The sequence below is a fragment of the Myodes glareolus genome, chromosome 4 (assembly GCF_982192425.1).
Source record: "Myodes glareolus chromosome 4, mMyoGla1.1, whole genome shotgun sequence".
Classification (NCBI taxonomy): Eukaryota; Metazoa; Chordata; class Mammalia; order Rodentia; family Cricetidae; genus Myodes; species Myodes glareolus.
In genome coordinates this window covers 45,830,339-45,850,212 of record NC_142029.1, presented here as the reverse complement: position 1 = coordinate 45,850,212, position 19,874 = coordinate 45,830,339, and the positions used below count along the sequence as shown (strand labels likewise).

General features: G+C 39.9%; 1 protein-coding gene across 1 annotated transcript in view; it reads left to right on the top strand.

Annotated features, from left to right (window-relative positions):
* The window catches only part of Me1 (malic enzyme 1), a 113,561-nt gene that overhangs the window by 47,213 nt on the left and 46,474 nt on the right, over positions 1 to 19,874 (top strand). Inside the window, exon 6 of the mRNA XM_085689482.2 lies at positions 2,525 to 2,628. Coding sequence (XP_085545608.2) covers positions 2,525 to 2,628 — 104 coding nt within the window. The remainder of the gene's footprint in view (positions 1 to 2,524; positions 2,629 to 19,874) is intronic.

Here is a 19,874-nt window from a genome sequence, read left to right as displayed (position 1 = left end):
TGTATGTGAGCACATGTGTAGATGCCCATGTATGTGTGTGTGAGCACATGTGTGTAGGTGACCATGTATGTGTGTGTGAACACGTGTGTAGGTGCCCATGTATGTGTGTGAGAGCACGCGTGCATGTATGTGTGTGGATGTGGAAGTCAGAGGTTGAATAACGGTTTCATAATGCAGAGTATTCTGTCGCTTCCTTCTGTGACAGCCTATAAACTACAGTCATCTCCACTTCCTCTCTTTTTCTCATTTTGTTTAGGTGAGAATTCAAAGTAATGGGTTCCACCATTGTGTCTTCATACATATCTGATATAACTTGTTCTCATTTATTCCCCTCCACCACTGTCCTCCCATAACCCTGCTCTCCTCTGGCTGGTTCCTCTTTAAATTGCATTTTGTATGTATTAATTTTTGTATATATTAATAAATCTTAAAATTAACTATTATGATTATTTTTATCTTTTGAATTTGTGTGTGTGTGTGTGTGTGTGTAAGTGTAAGTGTAAGAGAAAGAGGGCGGTCTGTAGGAGTTGGCTCTTTCCTTCTGCCCTGTGAGTTCTGGAAATTGAACTTTGGACATCTGGGTAGTGGAAAATGCCCTTACCCACTGAGTTGCCTCAATCACACTTCTTTATGTTATGTCCTCCAGTTATCAGTGTGGGAAAGAATTGGAGAAAGGCAAAGGGACACATTTTTCCTCATCTGTATTTTCTTTCTTTTTCCTCTAAATCTCATATTTGGAGTCTAAATATATTCCAGACTTGGAAAAAGTATTTTAATATTGGCAGCCATTAGTAGCACATTGGCAGTTTAACCTCGGCTACCCAGAAGCCTGCCAATGGGTTGTTTAAAGAGTTTTTATGCCTTCAGGAACAGCTGGGCTTTACAACAGTCCTGGGTTTCAGGTTTTATGTTTTACATTTATGTGATTTAACATGTTAGCTTCCAGTGAGCAAAATCCCTTGACCACTTGTTCAGCAGCACATTGCAGGTAAGATGTGTTGGTCAAAGCAAGGGCATCTCACAACGAAAGAGAGTGCTGGTAATAATTACACAAGGGCAGGTGTGCACATGTGTACTTTCCTCCATCTAAATTCTTACTCATAGATTATTTACATTATACATCACAAGAAAGGATTTCCATCCCAGACTCCATCAAGTTTTCATTCCAGTAACAGGAATGGCTCTGAAGCTAGGGTCCTCTCATCCAGATCGGACAGAATAAATGAACAACATTCCTAATCAAAATGGGAGGAATAGGAGTCCTGTGGTCCTAGAAGGTCCACAGCCAGGAAAGCCATCCTGGACATCGAGCCACCTGTTTGGCCCAGATTTGATTCCTCAGTGCGTTTCTGGAGCTCATTGTTTTCAGGTTTTTGATTTTGCCCTCCTGTGAGTTCTTGACTCTGCCCTCTGAGATATTTTTTCCCTTTTCCTAAGAAAACCATTTAGAAGTTTTCTAAAAGCAGTGCTTTATGGTTTCCAGTGCTCAAGTCTTACACATGTGCTGGTAAATATCCCCCGGGCCTTTTGTGGTTTCGATTGTAAAATAGAGTTATAGCTTATATTTTCAACCGTCCACTACAAAGATGATGAGATACATTTGTTTCTGTGTATTGTTCTTACATATATGGACTTTGTAGATTACTTCTATTTTCTATTTACATAATTTTCTATTTTCTATTTACATATGCAGGTTCAAAGTGCTAGTTCTTCCCTTCCCAGTCTATGTGCTTGTCTTTTTCTTGCCTTATTGTAATGACTAGCATCTCTAGTGTAGTGATGAAGGAAAGGGATAAGGACAGATACTCTTGCATTGTTCTGAATCTGAAGATAATTTAGTCTTTTACTTTAAAATATGCCATTAGCTATGTTTTTCATAGATATTAATTTGTTGAGAATTTTTGCTACTAATTGGCATGTTTTACACCATATTATATTTCAATTTAACAATTGATTTATTAAAATGTTAAGGGTTGATTATGCCAATACTTGAACAGAATAATGCTGTCTCAGGTTCAACAGTTTAAGAATCAGCAAGCTATAAGGTTTAAAAAGCTTTAGAAAACCCTGGTCAAGGCTAAAAATAGTCTCTCTTAAGGAGGTCAGTAGTCAAATAACAAGTACACTCAAAATGTTTGAAGATTTTATTTTTTGGAAATGGAAATCTGTGAAGAGAATTGTTATCTTTCTATTTATAAGCTGTTGTACATCTTTAAAACTAAAAGTTATTTCCATGTATGATCAATTTCATCTCTAAAATCTGAATGGAGCTTTTCTAATGAGCATCACTGGCATGTTTTAATTACTTTTCTTTTCCCCAGACTAACCCAGAATGTTGTAATATTTAGCAGTATGGACTCTGTGAAGCATTAAGTAAGTAGTGACTGTAGGCTAATTATGAATCAGTATGCCAAGATTTTATTTCTGGCTCTATCTCTTATAGAGATGATGAAACAGGCTAAGGAAAAGTAAATGACTTTCTCATTGCTAATTCTTTTTATGGTAACTCTTTTCTTAACACTAGGAGTTACTTAAAGACCCGTTGTACATCGGACTGCGGCAGAAGAGAACGAGAGGTCCTGAGTATGACGAGTTTTTGGATGAATTCATGGAGGCAGTTTCTTCCAAGTATGCATAATCTTTATTTTATCTGTATTTGACTTGAATTTCAAAAGTCAGAAACCAAACTACATGACTATTAAAATCTCCTAAGTTTGATTCAGTATGGTTTAATAATTAGATTTAATATGAACAAGAGAAAACTACCCTTCTCCCCGCTATAACTTTTCCTGACCAAATGGTAGCATTACTGTATCTGTCCCCCAAAGCTGCCTCTGTTCTTTTCCCTGAAGGAGGAGCTGTGTCTTTAGAATAGCCATTGTTTCTATGGACATACATGATGATATTCGTCCGTTCTACACTGAACCCACAGATCGCATCTGAAGTGCGTGCTGATGGAAACGGGGCCTGGCCAGTGACAGTAAATATAAAAAGGAAGCCTTTTCCTCTTTTACATTTTTGGCATTTTTTCTGGCTGCTGGTAAAATCTGCTCTTCATTCATGTTTGTGGCTGATATTGGACCCTTTTGTGGTCGGAGAAGGAAGAGGTGGGGACTGAGCGTGAACTATGCAACCCCAGAGCCTATAATAGAGGGAGAACCAGGCTATCACTCAGTTTATGCATGTCTGCTTAAATCTACAGGATTTGATTAAATGTACTACTGAATTTTCATCTAATGTAGTTAGCATTTGATTGTGGGCCTGTGGCAACTTTTTCCTTGTGAAAGAGATTCTGTGGTAATTTTAGTAATATACTCAGAGGGAATTTTGCCATGCCAGCTGACAGTCATTCATTTTGTTAGTGTGCAGCCATAAAACCATTAGTGTTTATATATATATATATATATATATATATGTTAAATATATATTTATATACTTATTTAATATATAAATTTGTAAATAACTTTATCACTGGGATCTCATGTAACTAGAATTGTCTTTTTGTTTCTTATAATTTAAAATTGTAACAAACAGAAAAAAAAGTGTTTTTTTTTCATCAGTCTGTATAGCATTTAACTATATTGGCTTTTTCTTCATGGGGTTTAATGCAGAGTATACTTTTAAATCGGTGTGGACTACTTTAAAAAAACGGTTGATTAATTTGTTACTTTCCTACTTACACAGTAAGCTATATTTATACATAGAAATCGTTGAGAATCAAACTATTTGAGAATAGTTTAAGATCAAAATTAAGTAATAGCATTCATTTCTACTTTTTATTCATATGGAATTTTATGTTTTATTCAAAAATCTTTTTTCAGATTTATTTATTTTGTTTACAGTATTCTGTCTGCATATATGCCTGCAGGCCAGAAGAGGGCACCAGATTTCATTACAGATGGTTGTGAGCCACCGTGTGGTTGCTGGGAATTGAACTCAGGACCTCTGGAAGAACGATCAGTGCTCTTAACCTCTGAGCCATCTCTCTAGTCCCTAAAAAAATCTTATGTAAGGTTGTGATTATCAACTTTATAAATAACAACATAATCAAGAGATTGTTTAGGTAGCGCCATGAAGCCACCTAAAAGAATAGGAAATGAAACTTGCAACACATTTTGCTTCACTGTCAGTTTGTGAAGTCTCCCTAATAATAAATCTCCCTAGATAAGACAAGTTCATTGTTCATTTATGAAGCGAGTCCTGAGCTCCTAGAGATGCTGCATAGAGAAAAGCCATATGGAAACTACGAAAGCTTTCTGGAGAAACCGAGAGGCACCAAGTTGGGATGATCTTTTTCAGTGTAGGATCAGAAAAACAACTTATAGTTTTAATTTTAAATTGGGGCATTATGGGGCTGGAGAGATGGCTCAGTGGTTAAAAGTATTGGCTGTTCTTCCAGAGGACCCACGTTTAATTCCCAGCACCCACAGGCAGCTCACAACTGTCTTGTAACTCCAGTTCCAGGTGATCTGACACCCTCACACAGACATACACTCGGGCACATAAAATAAGATCATTAAAAATTGGGGGATTACTTAAGATACATGAAAAGGAAATGGGGATTAATAGACTCAACAGTAGTTTTTAATGCAGAAAGCATTTCTAGTCAGGCATACTTGCTCATACCTGTAATCCTACGAATTTGGAAACTGATGCAGAAGGATCGCTATGAGCTCCAGTTCAGCCTGCACTATATAATGAGACTGCTCAAAAACAAAAATGGGGAAAATGCGAATATATCCGGAGGAAGTCAGTTGTATTCTGGATCCTTCTCAGAGAAAAGTAACAGAGACTTAAAAGTATCATTTTGATATTGTCCCTTCTGGAGCTGTTTAGAAGCAAAACCAAGCTTTGCCCAGCTAGATAATGGCTAATGAAGAAAGGTCATTTTATAAGGAAACATGACTTAAATTCACCGTTGGGGTGTAACTATCGCAGTTGGAGTTACTGGGCCCCAGACTGTGATGTGATGTGTTGAGCGTTTTGGGGACTAACACTTTCGGAGGGAGAAGCGGTGCTGCAGCATGGGCCCCACACCTGGGGAATAGCACTTGGGACCACCCTAAGTGCTGTTGAGATTGTTAACAGCCACTAATTTCCCCATGTCCCCACCACCAAAACCCTTCTGGCTTCTTAACTTACTGTGTTGGCAGTGATAGGGTGGGTAGAATGGTATCAAATCATCTTTGTTTGCTCTATGGTAACTCTTCCTGTGTAGGTCAAGGACTTGTAGATACTGTGACACACTTAATGAAGTATGAAATCAGAATATCTCAGTTGAGAAATCTGTCACAGGATAGATCTGTGGTCTTACTCTAACTTTTCTGAGCACCTGGTTGGGGCTCCATTTATTATTGCCTTCATAGAAGAGGGGGAGGGAGTAGCACCTGATGTTTCAGGTCTCCAGATATCACTGTAGACTCTGGCCAAAGTCCTCAAAGTGCCTGAGCACTTCCCCCAGTGTAGCTACCTGATTAAGCATTGTAGATCTCTCTGAAGAACTGGAGGGAATTACTTTCATATATTCTTGCCAAAGTATTGCAAAATCTTGCCTCCTGGAAACTAGGCCTCTTCTGCCCATGGCTTTTGGGTAAAAGATTAGCTCAAGTTTGGATATTGCACAAGCAATTGCAACTTTATTGCGTTAACTACTTTCAATTGTGTAGCTGTTAGTCTTTGATTTCTTTTGGTGGCAAACACTGAGTGACAGACTCTAGGAAAGCTGTATCATTAGCTCTCATAACTGTGCGCAATTCTCACACACACGCTGTTGTTCCCCTCTGAATGCCACCCACCAGACTTCTTCCTGGAGTTCTATCATCCTTCTCACTGCTATCAGTGAGCCTTCTTATAGATCAACTTTTCTGTCCATCCTGGCCTTCTGAAAGACAGGAGTAAGCTTTTCAGTAATTTGGGGGCATTTCATCAGCATATTCCATGTGGCTTTGGTACTTGGTATGTTTTTTTTTTTTGTCATTGTTATAGAACCTAGTCATCTGATGTGTTTTGTTTTGTTTTGTTTTTCAGTATGTAATTTGTACATTCCAGAATATCCTTCTCTGAGTCTGGTAACCCCTGCTTCTGCCATCCACGACAGTGCTTCTGGAATCTCGGCTTCATTTAGTATGGGCCATTGGTTTGGGTAGGCATCTAGCAATCACCTTTTTGTTTGTTTGTTTGTTTTGTTTTGTTTTGTTTTTTAGAGACAGGGTTTCTTTGTGTAACAATCCTTACTGTCCTGGAACTTGCTTTGTAGACCAAATTGGCCTCGAACTCACAGAGATCTGCCTGCTTCTGCCTCCTGAGTGCTGGGTTTAAAGGCGTGTGCCACCACTGTCTGGCTATCTAACAGTCTTAATACTCACTTAGTTCCATCTCTAGGGATTCCTGCCGGTTGTTAAATTCTGCATCTCAGGAGACTGTCAGGAAATCACTACCTAACATTAGGGTTCATCTGATCAAACACCCTCTTAAACTCAGTTGTACTGTTCCTGGCTAATACAAGCTATCTAAATTCATTCCTCTGGGGTACAGCTGTTCTCATCCTGTCTGAGCCCCAGCATGCACTGCGTGACTTCTAATGTGATAAGATACTCTTATAGACCTGAGAGGGTCTGGAAGAGATTCAGGAATCGACGGGGGCTAGATGGGTTCATACTGTCACCTGGAGGGAAAGTCTCTGTCTTAACCAACAGTGAGAAGAGAAAAGAAGACAGCTCTTGTAAGGTCATGAATGGTGTTGACTCTGAGGATTTAAGATTTGGGGAGGTCAAGCCAGACATCCCTCCCCATGCAGTAAGAACCCAACCACTCTACTAAGACTTGGCCGTAGCAAATTCGCCTGCATGGGAATCTTGAATGCTCACTGATGGCTCAGTGCCCTGTTCTCATCATCAGAGTCTTCTGCTGAGAAACCACACAAAGAATTTGAAAGTCTCTTTGTATATGCAATCAGAGGTCTTTGGCCCCCATGTTGACAGTTGTTTGCCCTCGAGTCCTGTGTTCTTTTCCTATTTCCCTTTTAGTGTGTTTTCTCAAAAACTCTTAAGTAACATTCCAGTAAACATTCTCTCCTACTAATACACCAAGCGGGTCACCCCAGGAGAGCATATTAGCAGTTGGAGCTACCTTGCGCCATGGATTATTTACTATCAGTGACAGAATCCTTATGGCTATCAGTGGCTGACATAGGTCAAAGGACCTATCTTATCACCTGGTCATCCACTAGGTTACCTGGGAGGCATATTCTGAGAGGAAGCTCAGGGTTTAAGGGTTTTGCAAGAAGGGTCTTTGAGGTTAACTCCCAGGGATGAAAGACAGAAGGGGAGGCTGAGTGGTTCCACAGGTACAACAGTCTCCACTCATTCCTCAGAGAATTCCACCAGCTACGGCTGTTGCTCTTTGGTCTGCACTGGCCTATCCTGTATGCTTCTTTTTCAGGGAGTAATTGGATGTAGGTCATCCTGGGAAAGAATTGGCCATGCTTTGTGATGAAGTGGGTCTATGGTGGAGTTGTTCTCAGTGACTTAGGTGATCTCTGGCGTAACGGTGGGTAATTTGGGTATCATTTCATGTGTCTAGTACAGTGACTGAGTCAGAACGTGTTAAGTGGCCTCAGTGTTAACTAACATCTTTGGTAGTGTAGCACAGACTGCTCCTCCAGACTTGTCTATTTGGGGCTGAAGAGATGGCTCGGTTGTTAATATCACTGGCTGGTTTTCCAGAGGACCCGGACTCCATTCCCAGCACCCACTTGGCAGCTCACAACTATCTGCAACTCCAGTTCCAGGAAATCCGTCAGCCTCACACAGACATCCATGCAAGCCAGAACACCAGTGCACATAAAGTAAAAATACATAATTTTAAAAAATTGTCTGTTCAAAAGTTTTTCCTGACCTTAGTAATTTCATGTCTGAGATTACAAATAAAAAACTTACTCAGCATATAGGTAAAGAAAAGCTTTACCGCTCAGAGGACAGCTTTCTTCTGTGACCTGCCTCACCTCTCACCAAGTGCTCTTTTGGACTTTTCTTGGGTTTTCCTTGTTCATTCTCCTGAAACCTTAATATAAACTATTCATCTCTGCCTCTTGGTGATCTCATCTAATCTGAGATCTTTTTATTTGTCACTCTTAAGTCTGGATTTCTAGCTTGGACATCTCAAAATTCCAGAATGTGTAGCCAGCCTTTTTATTGACGTTTCTACTTGAATCTGCAGTAGACCAAGCAGGACACCTGCTCTTGCACCTGCCCGTAAGCCAGCTTCTGCTTCCCCTTTTCCGTCTCAATAAAAGACAACCCACCTTGCTTGTTCCTCAGAGTAAGAATTACGACTCCATATGTAGCCTGCCTGCAAAGCTTTTGCTATTTCAGTATATCCAGGATTTAACCATCTTTTTCATTGCCTGTTAATTAATCTCTCTTCTTGGGATTATTGTAGTTTTCTACCTGGCTCACAGCCTCCCCACTTGTTGCCCTCCAGTGTATTCTGAGCACAGAGGCCAAGATGGTTCTATGTTGAGTAATTTCTTTGCTCAGAACTTGGCAAACATTGCCATTGCCTTCAGAGTGAAAACAGGCTTTGTACTAACACAAAAGGTCCTGTGCCACCTGGCTTCCTGGTGCCTTCCTGACCTTGTTGCTGTTTTCCCTTGCCTTCGCTAATGTGGCTGGCTGTTCTCTTCTAACTGAAGTGAGGTCAAGATGTATCAGGTCATCTGCTTGGAATTCTACTGTCGCTGTCTCTGCCTGGTTTCCCGCTAGACTAGCTGTCCTACCTTTGAAATCTCCAGAGATCTGTTTTGCTCAGTGAAGCTTGTCAAAAACCAATGTGCTTAAGATGTTACCCTCAACTCAGTGTTTTCATTCTCTGCACTAATCCACGCCAGATTTGTTTATATTCAATCTTTTGTGTTGAGTGTAGAACCATATACCCTGAAAACAGAGCGCCTCCCCTTTCCATCTCTGCCGTTCCCGTAGTTTCTTAGATGTCACCTGGTTTGTTGTAAGGACTCTGTGAGATAGATGATAGAATTGATGTACTTCATTTATATAACAAAAATAAAGGCATGAATAGAGAAATTCTGACATGTTTTAAAAAACACCTTTTTTGTGACTTAATTTTAAGAAATAGTAAAGTGCTCTTATATATAGCACACACTGCTAAGGCTATATTAAAGTTAACACAGATCTGAGCCTGTCTGTGTTTGAGTTTGTTTTGTGATTGTATTTCTTAGGTCTCTCTTTTGTCTGAATAGTTAGAAAAGTAGCAACAGCTTCTACGGTCTTCCCTACATGGGAATTTCTCTGAAGATTGTTATTATTATTGTTGTCATTATTATTATTTTGGTTTTTTGAGACAGAGTTTTTCTGTGTAGATTTGGAGTGCTGGGATTAAAGGTGTGCATCACCACTGCCCAGTGAAGATTGTTAATTAAATGAATAAAAAGAAAGATTACCTCAAAAAAAAAAAGTCTGGATGACTTTTTTAGGTAGCCTCAAACTAGCTCAGCCTGGCTTCAAACTCACAATCCTCAGATCTCAACCACCTGCCTACTGGGATTTTGTAGGATTATGATGTACAATTACTAATTTTTTTAAATAGTAATAAAAAAGATTGTTCACCAAGGATAATTTTTAAAAAAGTTGTTCTCTAAGTGTTTAAAATTAAAAGTCACTGGGAATGCCTGGAATGCCTGGAAAGATACTTACAATATTTTGAAAACTTCCTGCTGTCTTGGCTGCCTCATGGGTTTCATTTAATTTGTTGTGTATAGCATTTAGGAGAAATAATCTTCATCTGAAGTCATGGCACCTTATGTTGTTTGAAGCCGCTCGTTTTTTCCATTCTGCCCAGACCAGAAATAACCACACATAAACTATATTATTCGCAATACTATTTGGCCAATAGCTTAAGCATATTTCCAGATAGCTGGTATATCCTAAACCCATCTCTATTAATCTGTGTATCACCATGAGGTCGTGGCCTACTAGCAAAGTTTCAGAGAGCTTCGGTGGAGGCGTCTGTCTCCTGTGGGCGGCTGTATGGCTTTTCCCTGACTCCACCTACTCTCTCTATATCTCTTTCAGCCTGGCTTTATTCTGTTAAGCCATTGTCCTAAAGCAGCTTCTTTATTAGCCAGTGGCAATAAAACATATTCACAGCATACATTATCTCCCATGTCAGCCTTCACCTGCTGCAAGGTGTGATGATGGGGTTTTTATAGGATGCCACTTTCTTTGCCTGATCATCGTTGAGCTCAGAGCCTTTGCTGTGTGTGTAAAGCATAGCAGGTATTGCAGAGTGTTGAGTAAGTTGGCCATAGTTCTTTAAGATCATACAGCAGGGTTCAGAGGAACAAGGTACATAGCCCTTGAGTTAGCATGAACATATCTACCAAATCTATTGTTAATTCTTAGTGCTAACACCGTCTTTTTTCTAATCCTCCATTTGTAAACCATGTGTTCCTCACCCTCACACAGGACTGTTGTCTCCCCTGCCACCCTGGCTCTGCACCAAATCTCTAGGCTCTGTATAGATGAAGGTTTTAGATTTTATTATTATTATTTACTGTGTGTGTACTTGCACATGTGTGTTCAGACAGGCAATGTATAGAACTAACTCTTAGAACAGGAATGTTAGTAATGTGATTTTTTTTCCCCCAGGCTTTAGAGCCCATGTCCCAAGATGTGTAGAGGAGAAACCTGGGATTCCAAATCAATGCTTAGGTCCGTCTACTGCATTTACAGTCTACAGAAACTATTTGCTTAGTTTCTTGGCCCATGAATTTTGGGCAGATAATAATTGTACACAGGAGAGTTGTAATGGTTGGAATAACAGTACAGACACTAAGTTACCTTTATTAAGTGCTGTAACCAGCAACCGTGATTTTTATTTCCTAGAATGAATGGCTAAGGCTAATTTAGTTTCGGTAGGCTGAAAACGTCAGTTTAATGTAGATGGGACATCCGGTGGCTGAAACGATCTGAACTGTAAAGTGATAAAAATCACTCAGGACTTGAGATTCCTAGTTGTTGTTATGTTCTGTGGCCGCTGCATCACTCGCGGTGTCGTAGGTGTGCCTGAGGGTACCGCGATGTGGGAAGAGAGGCTGGAATTCAGCCTTGCTCAGTTTCCAGCTAGGGCTGCAGTGGAAGTACTCACCCTACATGTGCTTTTGACGCTTGGAGCAGGCAGGGTCACAGCCTTTAATGCATTATGAGTCAGTTGAAAGTGTTAATTACCACATCACATCACACAATTAACCTAGAAAAATTCTCATCCTGCCTGTTGTACTCTTTCTATGAATGCCAGCTTTCCCTTGCCGCTTGACGTTTTTCACTGAGATCAGGAGTCAAATTTGGCAAAACAATTGACTCAAGAGGAAAAACTTACTAAGCTTTGCCTTGCATTTCTTTTTGTTGTTGTTTATTTATTTATTCATATAATTTTTTTGTTTTTATACCCAATTAAAGTTTCCTATTCCTCCCCTCTTCCCAGTCAGCCCCCGACCCCATCTACTCCTCCTCTACTGCTTGTCTTCAGATACAGGCAGGCCTCCCATGGATATTAGCCAGCCATGGTAAGACTGGTTGAGTCTATCCAGTAGAAGGAGTGGGTCCCAAAAGCAGGTAACAGAGTCAGAGACTTAACCTGCTCTCACGGCTAGGAGTCTCACACAAAGACCAAATTACATACCTTTACATACATGCAAAGGGCCTAGGTCAGTCTTACACAGGCTCCCTGGTTGTCAGTTCAGTCTCTGTGAGCCCTTATGGTAGTTAGTTCTGTGGGTTTTCTTGTGGTGCCCTTTGCATCACTGGGTCCTACAAGGGTCCTACTATCATCCTTCCTCCTCTTCTGCCGGATTCCCTGTGCTCCACCTAACATTTGCTGTGGATCTCTGCGTCTGTTTCCATCAGTTGCTAGTTAAAGCCTCCAGCATGAGGTGTCACTTGTATTTTGGATCTTAGACCTTCTGACAGGTGTAAGATGGAATCTCACAGTCATTTTTGATTTCCATTTCCCTGATAACTAAGGATGTTGATTAAGCATTTCTTTAAGTAATTCTTGATATTTTGGATGTCCTCTGTTGAGAATTCTCGTCTAGATCTGTACACCATTTTTAATTCGCTTATTTGTTTTTTGGATGTCTAGTTTCCTGAGTTCTTTATATAATATTTTGGATATTAGTCCTCTGTCAGATGTGGGTTTGGTGAAGCTCTTTTCTTCTGTGGTCTGTCGTTCTGTCCTTTCAACAATGTCCTTTGCCTTACAGAAGTTTTTCAGGTTCAGTTTCAATTTGTTAATTGTTGATCTTTTTTAATTAAATTTTTTATTTATTTTACATACTGACTACACATTCCTCTCCTTCCTCTGCTTGCATTATTTTCCTTCTGCTGCTTCCTCTGTCCCTCCCCCAACCACTCCTCCTTTGTTTCTGTTCAGAGGGGGACAGGCCTCCCATGGGTGTCAACAAAACGTGGCATATCAAGTTGAAGTGGGACTATAAGCTCCTTATTTTGCATTAAGACTGGGCTAGGCAACCCAGTATGGTTCCCATAAGCCAGCTCAAGCGTTAGGGACAGGCCCTGATCCCATTGTTAGGAGTCTCAAAAACAGACCAAGCTATATAACTGTCACACATATCTAGAGTTTGGTCCCATGCAGACTCCCTTAGCTGTCGGTTCAGTCTGTGAACTCCTGTGAGCCCAGGTTAGTTGTTTCTCTGGGTTTTCTTGTGATGACCCTGACCCCTCTTGCTCTTACAGTCCTTCTTCCCTCTCTTCAGCAGGATTCCTGGCGCTCGGCCCGGTACTTGGCTGTGGAGCTCTGCATTTGTTCTCATCAGTTAGTGGATGGAGGCTTTCTGATGACAATTAGGGCAGTCACCAGTCTGATTACAGGAGGAGGCCAGTTCAGGCACTGTGTCCACTACTGCTAGGATTCTTAGCTGGGCTCATCCTTGTGCATTTCTGGTGGTTTCTCTGGTGCCATTAGGGAGAAACCTAACCCCTAAATGCCCACCCCTATCAAGACATCTCTTTCATTACTCTCCCCATCTGTCCTGCCTCCAGTTTACCCAAGAGGTATCTTCTCTTTCCCTTTCCCAGGGAGATCCATGCTGATTAGTACCTGTGCGATTGGTGTTCTATTCAGGAAGTTGTCTCCTGTGCCAATGCACTCAAGGCTGTTCCCACTTTCTCTTCTATTAAGTTCAGTGTATCTGGTTTATCTTGAGGTCTCTGGTCCACTTGGACTTGAGTCTGTTTGCATTCTTCTGCGTGCTGGCATCCAGTTTGACCAGCACCATTTGTTGTTGTTTTTTTACCATTGTATAATTTTGGCTTCTTTGTACATCTCATACTATTTGTTTTATATGTTTTGCTTTTCTGCATATTATAGATTACCCATACCATGTCGATAATTTACTTTTTATATTTTTATTTATATCTAATAAAAATTCTGTGAAGAATTCTTGCCTGTTTAATTTCTATTGTATCCTCTGAACTTGGGTCTTAGTAAACAATTTTTTTTTCAAGACAGTGTTTCTCTGTAGCTTAGGAGCTTGGAACTTGTCCTGGAACTAGCTCTTGTGGATCTGGCTGGCCTCGAACTCACAGAGATTCACCTGAGTGCTGGGATTAAAGGCATGTACCACCACCACCTGGCTCCCAGTAAACAATTGTTGTTAAAATATTTGATTTATCTGTAGTATTAGTCAACTATGGTTAAAGCTTTGAAACCCCAAACAAGTCTAGGTAAATTATGGGAAAGAATGGCAAGAAAGTTATTTGGGGTAAGGAGAAATAAATACCATAAATTCATTTTCTCTTATGTCTTAGCCTACTAGTTTTATCTTTCATTAAGAAAATGTCCAGTGGCTGCTCCAAGAGTTGGCAATAAACAGAGAATTTGCAGCGTATCTCTTTCAAGTCTATTCCCACACAGCATGGAATGACTCCGTGGGCAGTCCAGATGTCCAACAGCTTCCTACTCCCTCCCCACTGTTCCCGATCCAGGTATTTCACTTATCTACAGTGTACTGTCATGTTGAATAAAATTAACAATTTAGGGCAACTGAAGAAAAGAAAAAGATTTTATTTCACCTTTACTTATTCCCTTTCCAATTCTCTTCCTTTGTTTGTATTGATGGTTCTCGCTCTTCCCAATGCTGTGGCCCGTTAATACAGTTCCTCATGTTGTGGTGACCCCCAGTCATAAAATTCTTTTGTTGCTACATGGTTAATGTAACTTTGCTGCTGTTATGAATTGTAATGCAGAGATCTGATATATGACCCCGGTGATCAGGTTGTTTGACCCTCAAAGGGGCCATGACCCAGTTGAGAACTGCTGTTTTATATAGTTTCAATCTTAAGTCTTTATTCTCTCTTAAAATGCTTAACATTTCCACATTTCCTCAGTGTCTGAGATAGTTTTATTTATGCTGTGCCTTTGAAGGATAATTGCATTAACTAATTGTTGAGTGGTGAATGTTTTCTTCCTTTATTCTCTTGCTTACATGATTTCAGAAAGGAAGGCCGGTGTAACCTTGTCCTTCTTCCTGTGTGGGAAGATGGGGTTCCCACTACAGCTTCTTTCAAGATCTGCCTTGTCTTCAGTCCTCTGCAGTTTGACTCTACTATGTCTACATAAGTTTTTAGAAGCTCTTTGTCCTGATTTATTTGGGATCTGTGGATTGGTGTTTGTCATTAACTTCGTAAGATTCTCAGTCATTGTTGCCTCAAATACTCTGTTCTTTTTTTCTTTTTTTGTCTTCCCATGTGCAATCGCCACACCTTTGTGGTTGTCCCACAGTTCTTAACTATTTTGCCACTTTTTTTTCTTGCCTTTTCTCTTTGTGTTCCAATTTTCAGAACTTCTGCTGGCTGTTTTTCAGGCTTACTTATTCTTTCCTCTGCTGTGTCTGGTTCACTGATGAGCCCATCAAAGGCAATTTCAGCAGTATGACTTTGATTTCCATGTCTGGTGATGTTACCCATATGTCCCTGCATGGCGTCGATTTCCTTCGAGTTAAGCTTTTTGTAGCTGAGTCATAGTCATTTCCAGTTCGCGGTCTGACTGTTTCAAAATTGCTGAACATCTAGATCTCCTTCTTTTGTTTTACTTTGTCTCATGTGACTGGATATCTTGTATCATTTTTGTGTGATTTGTTGAAAGTTAGTGTTTGGAATCACTGGAGCTAATCTTGCTGACATCTAGTCTTGCTGCCAGTTTTGCTTATCTGGCTTGATTAGGTTATATACTGTCCCTCGGTGCCCTTCTTTTTGTTTCTCTTACTGTCTGCCTTTGGATTTTCCTTGAGATTTTTTGTATAGACTATGAGAGTTGTAGGTCATTGAGCTATTCTCTCCTATTATCCCAGAGCCCTGTTGAGGTGCTGAGCAGGGACTATGTTGTTTAGCCCTATTTTAGGTCTTAGTCTTTCAGTGGATTTAAACTGGGTATTTCGTTGTCCATGTTAGGAGCTACAGGAAACTTGAGTTAAATATTTCTCTTCACCTAGGTTGCTTAGATTTTGGTAAAGCCTCATTAAATAATCTTGGATGAATGGAAATCTCCTGAGGGAAGTCCTTATGAAATCAATGTTCTAGCATTTTCATTATGGACACCTCCCACTTCTACTAGAGGTACCAGGGGACTTCCCCCCACCCCAGATCTTCATTCACAGTAAACATCTAATTTATGAAAGTTTGGCTGAAGGCAAGATCCCCTGGTAATGTTTAACTGTCTCCTGCACTTCAGTGCAAGTCAGAAGTGTGCCTACCATTTGGCCCCAGCAGCTGGGCTCTGCTCCTGATTTTCCTCTTTGCTTCCCTTTCATTTTGGTTTAGGCAGTGCAGCAGGTCATGATCTTAGATAGTGGTGGGGCATGAACTTAGACAGCGGTGGGTCCTGAGCTTAGACAGCAGCGAGTCAGAAGTTTAGACAGAGATGGGTCATGAGCTTGGGAAGAGCTGTTAAACTTGGGTGTTTGGGCTTTTCTGTATGACAGAAGCAATGCCTTTCAAGGATTTTGTGTGTCAGAACTGGCAACCCTGGCCCTAGATTCAGGAGTCTATAATTCATGAACATTGAGAAGTTTGATGGTATCCTGAGTTGAATTCTAAATCTTGTATTTGTTCCAAATTTTAGTTTCATCATCCAAACTATGCCCTTGCCTTGTTGTATCCTATATGAACTCCCCCTGTGTTGTGCTAGAACACTTGATGATCTGACAGTTCTGCTGCAAACCAGCCATATCTGTGATCTTCATCGGCCTGTGACTACCCACGTACTCATGAGCTGAAGACTTAGAGTGAACATGTGGGTGTTGCTTGTCGGGGGTGACTTCTTTAATTGTGTGTTTATTAGTTTGTTCTGATTAAGTAGGAAGCGGAAGCCAGGATGGCTAGGGAACTGATGCAAGATTCTGGAGACAGAAAGTTCCTTATACTATACAAAACAACTGTAGTTCAGGGTCAGCATTATATAGAGTGCCTTACTGTAGCCAAATATGAATATAAAATCATAAATGGTGTTACAGAAAGGTTAAGTGTGTGTGTGTGTGTGTGTGTGTGTGTGTGTGTGTGTGTGTGTGTGTGTCTGGGATTATTTTAATTATTTGATTAAAAGTTCTTAAAATTTATATATTGAGTAATAAGTGTGGCCTATTTTCTTGTGAATGAGTGTTGTCTTATACATTAATCTCATTAGAATCTGAGCTTTAGCCTCACAGGAGGAAGAAGCTAGATTCTGGAGAGGTGGCAATGAAGATGAAGAATTAATTTCCTTATTAGAGGATTAACAGCCCCCACCCCTCAACTTCACCTCCATATAGCAGTGAATCAAGCAAGATAGGGATTTAAATGTTTCCACTCGGACAATGAGATGGCTCATTTTGTAAGCATTCTTGGTACCAAATCTGATTACCTGAGGTTGATACCCAGAACCCACACAGTAGAAGGAGAACCAACTCCCACAGTTCCCATGGCAGGTACACCCCCTTTAAATAAATACATGTAAAAATTATAAAATAAGTTTCCATTATAACTAGGTATTTTATTATAGAAAATGAATTCTTGATTTTAAGTAGGTTCACAAGACATTTGCCAAATAATTGAGGAGGTACTGGGAACACATATTAGACTGGTGGGAAGGTGTAACAGTAAGGAGCTACCAGGAGCAGCATAGGCACTATAAAAATCACTTACCTAGATATATTAGGATAATTTTATCTCAAGAGTCCAAGGTAAAAACCAGTTCTTTCCTTTTTAGAAATAATGCTTTATAAGCTGGGCTGTGGTGGTGCACACCTTTAATACCAGCACTCAGGAGGCAGAGGCAGCCTATGAGTTCAAGGCCAGCCTGGTCTACAAAGTGAGTTCCAGGACAGTCTGGACTGTTACCCAGAGAAACCCTATCTTGAAAAACAAACAAACAAACAAAAATTTAAAAACCCCAAAACAAAACCCCCAAACCTCAGACTTAGCATGTTTCCTCACTCCTTATCTTCATGGCTTCACAGAAGACCCCGACTGTATTTTGTGTCCTTAAAAGGAATACTCTGAAGCTCTCTTTTTAGAGACTAACATTGTTGCTTTATTCTTGATATTCAGCTTTATTCTGAGGAGCCATTAGTTACTTTTATAGAATTGGTTTGTACATAAAGATTAATTCCACAAATATATGTATGGCAATGACAACATGAATTGATTCTATAAGCATATAAAATATGTGTGCCTACAAACAACTAATTTTGACATAGAATCAAAAAAAAATCAAATGAAAAAAAGAAAGCATATTCAACAAATGGTGCTGGCATAACTGGATATTAACATGTAGAAGAATGAAAATAGGTCTGTAGCTATCTCCATGCACAGTACTCAAGTTCAAATGGATGAAATACCTCAACATAAAGCCAACCATACTGAGACTCATAGAAGAAAAAGTGGGAAGTACACTTGAACACATTGGCACAGGAGACTATTTCCTAAATATAACCCTAGTAGCACAGACACTGAGAGAAACACTTTATAGATGGGACCTCCTGAAACTGGGAAGCTTCTGTAAAGCAAAGAACACGGTCAACAAGACAAAACGACAGCCTACAGAATGGGAAAAGATTTTCACTAACCCCACATCAGACAAAGGGCTGATCTCAAAATATACAAAGAACTTAAGAAATTGATCATTAAAAGAACAAATAATTCAATAAAAGATGGGGTGCAGACCTTAACAGAGAATTCTCAACAGAGGAATCTAAAATGGCTGAAAGACACTGAAGAAAGTGCTCAACATCCTTAGCTATCAGAGAAATGCAAATCAAACAACACTGAGATTCCATTTTATACCTGTAAGAAAGGCCAATATCAAAAACACTGATGACAACTTATGCTGGAGAGGGTGTGGGGTTAAGGGAACACTCCTCCATTGCTGGTGGGAGTGCAAACTGATACAACCCCTTTAGATATCAGTATGGTGATTTCTCAGAAAATGAGAAGATAGCCTACCTCCAGATCCAGCAATACTACCATAGCATACATAGGGGAATCTCACATCAGTGTATATATCCAAAGGATACTCAACCGTACCACAAGGAAATGTGCTCAACTATGTTCATAGCAGCATTGTTTGTCATAGCCAGAATCTGAAAACAACCTAAATATCTCTCAACTAAAGAATAGATAAGGAAAATGTGGTACATTTACATGGTGGAGTACTACACAGCAGAAAAGATATAATGACATCTTGATATTTTTGGGCAAATGGATGGATCTTGAAAACATCATATTGAGTGAGGTAACCCTGACCCAGAAAAACAAATATCATATGTACTCACTCATAAGTGGCTCTTAGACATAAACCAAAGAAAAACCAGCCTACAACTCACAATCCCAGAGAACCTAAACAACAAAGAGGACCCTGAGAGATAAAAATGGATCTAATCTACATGGGAAGTAGAAAAAGACAAGATCTCCTAAGTAAATTGGGAGCATGGAAATCATGGGAGAGGGTAGAAGCATAGGGGAGAAGAAGGGAGAGGAGTGGAGAATTATATATAGCTCAATAAAAAAAACAATAAAAAATGGTGGGTGTGTGTGTTTTGCTCTTGTTTGAATCTAGACCGTGGACACAGGGAGTAGCTTACCAATTGCCGCCCTGCTCGTCTCTAGAAGGAGCAAGCACGAACTCAGTTTCTAGCATACACAGAACCATGGGATATTTGAAAGGATAATATGTCTCCTCAGCTTCAATGCCAATAGCTATATTTCATTTTCTGTTTCAGATAGTTTCTTAAATAGTCTGCCACGTGTAAAGTTTAAAGGCACAATAGATTATAGTGACATCCAATAAAAACATTAAATTGTTTTCTAAGCACTTGTAAGTGATCTCATTTGAAAGTTAATAACTGAAATCAAAATTCAAGATAGCGTATTATATTTTAGGAAATGCTTTTGTCAGTTAGGAGCTCATGATTAGTACTGGCGTGTGCCTGTTATTTTGAAGTACATTTTAATGGATTTTCTTATTTATTTAGTAATTCTATAAAGGATAGCACATATTTAGGATATTTAAGTGTGTCAAGTTGATTTAATGATTTCCATGTTTTTATATAAGTTTAATCTTCTCCATTCTTTGGATTGACTTTGCCGTGCTTGGTATGTGGAGAGTATGGAATGTTTCATAACTGATACTTTGACGTGCGACCTGGGTCATGATAAATGTTCTTTTATTGCCAAGTTTCTTCTTACCGTGGGGCTTGACAATATAAATCTGACCCTTCTTTCTGGGCCACAGACTCCACAGAATGACATTGCTATCTGCTCTTGGGAAAATCAAGTGACCAACACAGATTCTGAGAGAGGAGTGAG